The sequence below is a fragment of the Alosa pseudoharengus genome, unplaced genomic scaffold (genome assembly GCF_046254945.1).
Source record: "Alosa pseudoharengus isolate Yale_2024_CS ecotype anadromous, Long Island Sound unplaced genomic scaffold, YU_APseudo_1.1 YU_APseudo_1.1_scf_6, whole genome shotgun sequence".
Lineage (NCBI taxonomy): Eukaryota > Metazoa > Chordata > Actinopteri > Clupeiformes > Clupeidae > Alosa > Alosa pseudoharengus.
Window position 1 is genome coordinate 18502437 of NW_027468848.1, and position 5883 is coordinate 18508319.

General features: G+C 42.4%; 2 protein-coding genes across 2 annotated transcripts; both read right to left on the reverse strand.

Moving 5' to 3' along the window:
- Window positions 1-376: 376 nt before the first annotated feature.
- Window positions 377-3067, reverse strand: LOC143105568 (C-C motif chemokine 20-like). The gene is made up of 4 exons (XM_076269580.1): window positions 2850-3067; window positions 1508-1631; window positions 1284-1395; window positions 377-888 (listed from the first exon to the last, which is right to left on the reverse strand). Exons 1-4 carry the CDS (start codon window positions 2914-2916, stop codon window positions 862-864), a joined length of 330 nt encoding a protein of 109 aa, XP_076125695.1. The 5' UTR covers window positions 2917-3067; the 3' UTR covers window positions 377-861.
- A 962-nt stretch (window positions 3068-4029) lies between these two features.
- On the reverse strand, window positions 4030-5482 carry LOC143105817 (C-C motif chemokine 26-like). Its single transcript, XM_076269933.1, has 4 exons — window positions 5311-5482; window positions 4809-4920; window positions 4544-4635; window positions 4030-4334 (listed from the first exon to the last, which is right to left on the reverse strand). The coding sequence occupies exons 1-4, from the start codon at window positions 5369-5371 to the stop codon at window positions 4324-4326; spliced, it is 276 nt and encodes a 91-aa protein (XP_076126048.1). The 5' UTR covers window positions 5372-5482; the 3' UTR covers window positions 4030-4323.
- Window positions 5483-5883: the final 401 nt, after the last annotated feature.

Here is a 5883-nt window from a genome sequence, read left to right on the forward strand (position 1 = left end):
GACAACATGGATTTGGCCTGTGTGTGTGTGTGTGTGTGTGTGTGTGTGTGTGTGTGTGTGTGTGTGTGTGTGTGTGTGGTCATGCGTGTCCGTGGGGAGTGGCTTTACTTGTATTGAGTTAATATTTGTGTCTACGTCAAGGTTTGAGTACTATGATGTTTCCCCAAGTGGGTGTATAATGCCAGGTAAGAAAAGCCTAGTGCATTTCCCACACCTAGTCTGAAGATATAAGACTACTTGTAATTCAATGTTTTGCCAATGATATATTTGTTACTGAGCATAATTGGACATTATGCCTGGCCATTTTATTCAGATTTTCAAAAGGAGATAACCCCTGTGTATCTGTGTGCTGGTTTGTCCCTGAAGAAAGACAACATTTTTGCATTTGATAGTTCTGATTTTTATTTTTCACATAGCTTAGTAAATGAAAATAGTTTAGCTTTATCTATAGACAGGATTCTTCATTGTGTTACCTCAGTGACACTGATGTCCTGAAAACTTGACAAAATACATCACATAAAAAATACATTCATTTATCTTTATTCAATCTATCTTGAAGCACACAGTGAAAAGTTTCCTCCTCAATTTACCCAAACTACTGGCTTTAAAAACACAATTCATTTCTCCGGATGAAAATACTGCTGCAGAAAAAAACAACCCCTTTCAACAAATACAATATATCATCAGGTTAATCAGCATACTTCACTCTTGACAGTGTATGAAACCAGATAAAAGAAGAGACTCAAGGCAGAAAGGCTTGGAAAGTGAGATAAACCCTCAGAAGATTACTTGTCATGATCACTATCAAATGTTTTTTTCCCAAGTGATGCAAGGAGATGGAGATCGAGCTGATTATCTCCTCTAATTCCTTCCTTTGCACTCGTCGCCCTGTGAAACCAAAGACATGAAACCAAAAAGAGTAAAAATATGTAACCCAACAGGAGCACATAGTTGAAGCATGACTTGACATCTCATGGCTCATCAACATTATCACTGAACCTTGTCGACACTATGGGCCAGGTTCTTGTAAATGGATTAAGACAGTCCTATGCTAAAAAAAAACATTAATGAAAATGTCTATTGGAAAAAGTTTTTAACCAAGGACTAGCCTTAGTCCATATACAGGAAAGCAACCATAAAAATGCTAAATCAATATAGGTCTTATTCTGAGACTGCCCACCTCAAAATACTAATATTGCTACGAGACTTTTGTCATCTGTTGGGTGCTTTATTTGTGTGGGATATGCATTCCACAGATGATTTTCTGGATGCACATCATTTACCATGAAATTGTCTTCTCGGCATTTCACCCTGGCATCCAATTTGGCCATCCTCCTTCTCACCCAGTGAGCATGAGGGGGGGCACAAAGCTGACGTCCCTTCTCAGTGATGAACCTGTGACATATCACAAGAAGAAGTTACACTTGTTACACCTGTCTGAGCCTAGAATAGAAAGTGTGTGTTTTCCACTGAATTCATTTAAAGATCTCAAAAAAGACACACTCACACAACGGCGTTAATATTGCAGCCCTGGTCTTTGCTCTGGGTCCAGTAACTGGCCAGAATCTTTAAAGGGATCTTGTTCTCGCTGACCCTCAGGCAGCAGTCCACAGCCTGGTCCCCTCCACGCACTGCATGGGGGGGAAGCACAGAGAGGCTGAACAAGATGAGCACAGGCACAGAAACACGGTGATGGTGGTGATCGCCATCGCTCTTTTCCAGAACTATCTACAGGGACAGTCCCCCTGGTGTCACTTGGGGTTAGGTGCCTTGCTCGGGGGCAAAATGGTGGCAGTGCGGGATCAAACGCCCAACCTTTAGTTGTTATTTTGGATGCCCAGATCCCTAACCACCACCACCACCATGATGATAATAATGATGATGATAATGATGATGATGATGATGATGATGATGAGGAGGAGGAGGAGGAGGAGGAGGAGGAGGAGGAGGATGATGGTGGTGGTTGTGGTGAACTGCATTGTTATGAAATGTTTGTTATGCCCAAAGTTATTTTCTTATGAGGCTGTTCCGCATCATATGACAGGGAGCTCCAGTAACATTGATGCTCAATTGCAATCTATTCACCTGAATCTAATTAGTTCACCACACCTGTAAACGAGCTATGAAAGAAGGAATGGCCTTTTCTCTGACTCGCCACCTTCTCTCTCTCTCTCTCTCTCTCTCTCTCTCTGTCTCTCTCTCTGTCTCTCTCTGTCTCTCTCTCTTTCTCTTTCTTTCTCTTTTATCTAACGGGGAGAGGTGCCAAACTTGTTTTGTGTACAGCGTAGTCGTATCGCCTGTGAAATCCCGTTTGGGAATACCCTTTTGCAATGGGGACAAGGGTCATTTCTCATGAATCTCCATCTCTGTTTCCATAAACCAGCTCCCTCGGGAGTCTTCATAAGTTAACATACAGATTATATAACTGTTTCTGTGAGTTTGGAGATTTATGAAACTACTGTCCCATACACAGAAATTCCTGAGATTACATTTTACTGTGTCCATGATGTAGATAAAGACTCTATCCCCTGATCTGAACTCTTTCCTTTAATGGTAATTGTACATGAACATGGTACATAATGGTAATGAACAAAGTTTGTATATGAAGTTCCTCCATTGTATTTGACATAAGCTAAGTGAGAGTACTAATGTGTAATAAATAGTATTCATACATCACACATATTAAATGTAGAACATAACATTTGATACTCAATGATATTAGTTTATCTCTCTGTGTGTCGTAACACAATCTGATTGAACAGCATCACACATGCATTTCCATCACCTGTTTCACATCATCTGAAGCAAGCTATAGCCTACATGATGACAATAGACTGTGCTTGACTTACCCATATAGCAGAGAGAGAGGAAAACAACGGTCCAGCAGAGGAGCCTGACGTCTCCACTTGCAGCCATGGCTCACTTGGGGAGAATGCAGATGCTGTTTACTGGGGAGGGTGCCTCTGCTGCTGCTGTTGCTGCTGCACTTCTCCTGGGTTGTTTGCCTGTATCAGCCTCAGCACTGACCCATTTGACTGCTGTCCTGTTGGTCCACTCTAGTTATAATGCCCAGTTAAGTTTCATTATCACTCAGAAACAGTCCCTCCCTCTGGCTAGTAGTCTGGTGCTTGCATTCTCATTCACAATTGCCCTAGGGATGAAGGGGATGTGTGTCCGACCAGAGAAGGTCAGAGAGAAAGCGGTTGTGGGAAGATAGTCAAAGTTTCATGGTCCCTTGTGCAGGATGTTTGAGTGTGTGAGAAACCACTGGGGAATAAGCTATTGACTTTATTTATGACCATGTCTCATGGGTTGGAGAGCTTGTAATAGTAATAATAATGATGATGATCATAACTTGCACTTATAGAGCTCCTTCCTCAATCTCAAGGTCGCTTTCAAAAGGTTTACTACATGTTAACAAACAAACAAACAAACAAAACCAAACACACAGAAAACATGTACCAGAATGCAGGGGTGGCGCGGGGCGGGGCGGGGGGCTGGGGTGGGGGGGGGGGGGGTGGGGGTAGGACGATTCTAAGGGCCCAGCACTGACAGGGGGTCCCAAGAGAGCCCCCTATATATTATCGGAGGGGCCCAGAATTATTGTCTGTCATAGGGCCCAAATATATATATATATACAATAGTGCTCATGCCGGAATGATACGTTTAAAATATATAGTGATATGGGAGCAAAATTAAGCATGGGTTTCAGTTTCCTGAACATGATAAATCTCGATATGTTTTACTGGGTATTGGACTGTGATGTGGGTTACGGTCAACCACAACATGGTTGGCAGACAGAACAAAGATAGTTCTCCATTTTGCTTTCATGTTCATTGTTTGGAGTGTTTAAGCTTGGATTTCATATGAGTGTGTCCTTTCATATAGAGAACACATGTGGAAGTGCATCTTTCAGGGTCACTACCGAAAAGTGTTTTCAAAGGCTCAGTTTAAAGGTTTGCTTATTTGTTTGTTTGCTCTCTGTATTTCCTAATTGGGATTAAGAAGAATATTCAAAAGACAACTAGCTCATAAAAATACCTTTATTATAAAAAACAAAAACACATCACATAGGCTTTTTTGGGGCATTTGACATGAGACCAGAAATTTACAAATTAAAGCATACATAATAAAAATAAAAGAACATCTGAGAACATTTTAAAGCACCAAGTAACAAATAAAACTGCACTGGCTTCAGCTTTCGACTCTCACAAGGTTCCATCGTACAGAGCATTCCTTGACAGCCAAGTGAACTGTCGTCATCATCAAGGTTCTACTGGGCCTCCCTCATCCCTCTTCTCTCCCTCTCCTCCCCTGATGCACTCACTGGGCACCTGTTAACCATCAAAGACAAGGAAATAAACCCACTGTGGTTATGAAAAAGACTTCCATAAAGATGACATACGGGGGTTAGAAACAAAATTAATAGAAAAAGTAAATTGAATCACAGTGAGCAGGCCTTTTAAAAAGTCTGCATACAGTAAGTAGGGAAACGTCCAACACAGAGCAGGGTGTTGACAGAATTGCGTAAGAATGAACATACCTCTCTTATTCAGATTAGCGATGAGAATCCTCACCCATTCACTCTTCTCTGGAGGAGGGGCACACACATGCCTTCCTCTCTTGGTGGTGAACCTGCAGGAGAGATGGGACACTTTATCTCTCATCTTGCACATGGGCAAAATCATGGCTGTGTTAATAAGTCATAGAATATGCCCAGTTTCAATTGGTCAGGTTATTGTTTTGCCCACATTAGAGGAAAACGTGAACTGTTTTCTTTTCTCAATGTGTCAAAAATTGAGACTTACACGGTGGCCTTGAGGCTGCATCCAGCATCGGTCAGTTTGTATGAGTGTGCATATGCGCGAGGAAGGGGCTTATCCGTGATGGACAGGCAGCAATCTAAGGCTATTGCTGAGCCTAAAGTTGTACAAAGCATGACACAAAATGAAAGGACACAATGACTGGATAAACGAATGAAAATGAAAGCATGTTAGCACACTGGCATGTTCTTTAACATGCATTACTGGACTGATTTCTCGGAAAGCAGCTGCTTTGTCGAACGTGCAGTACAAATTTCCAGAATTTGAACTTGGCTCACAATGCAACTGACCTCTGAATGAAAACTTCATCATAAACGCCCACCCACTCCCCATTTAGGAGAAGGCCAACCAGCTATTACAGTGCATTGATATTAAACACTGCAGCCAAGCCAAAAAATTAAAGAAAGCGATCTCTAATGCCAGTTCAGCTAAATATTTCTAAGACAGCTTGCAAGGGTTGCTATTGTAGTTCTTTGTATAACTTTACCTGTGGTGCAGCTCCAGTACAGGCATGCAGCAAGAAGGAGAAGTGCGATGCGAGTCATCATTCTGTCTGGTGCCAGGTGTGAGGTGCTGTGCTGCGTCTCTCTCGCTGCTCTCTGGGATGATGGGAGGATGCTCGCTCAGGAGAGGTGGCGAAAAGGGAGAGTGATCTTCCTGCATAGATGTAACAGTATTTATATACAGTAGCAGTGCACCTGCCTTTCAGTTTCGTTATTACTCTCCGCCATGCCAAGCCCTTGGCCCAGACGCCAGCCTTTAAGCTTTTTATCTGCCCACACGTTTTCTCCCTCGCCCTCTGCACCTCGCCTGCCCATCTACTCAGCCTGAAGGGAATATCTGGCACAAAAAAAGAAAAAAGACAGTAGGCTACAATGATAGCATCTGTTTAAAAACGAAAACAATCTTGGAGAGATGGTGTGTGCAATGATGGCACAGGATGTACATAGGTCACATGGAACCGAGTATTTACATGACATTAGTATGTAACATGTCAAATGTGTTTGTGTGTGTGTGTGTGTGTGTGTGTGTGTGTGTGTGTGTGATCATCATTGTGTGC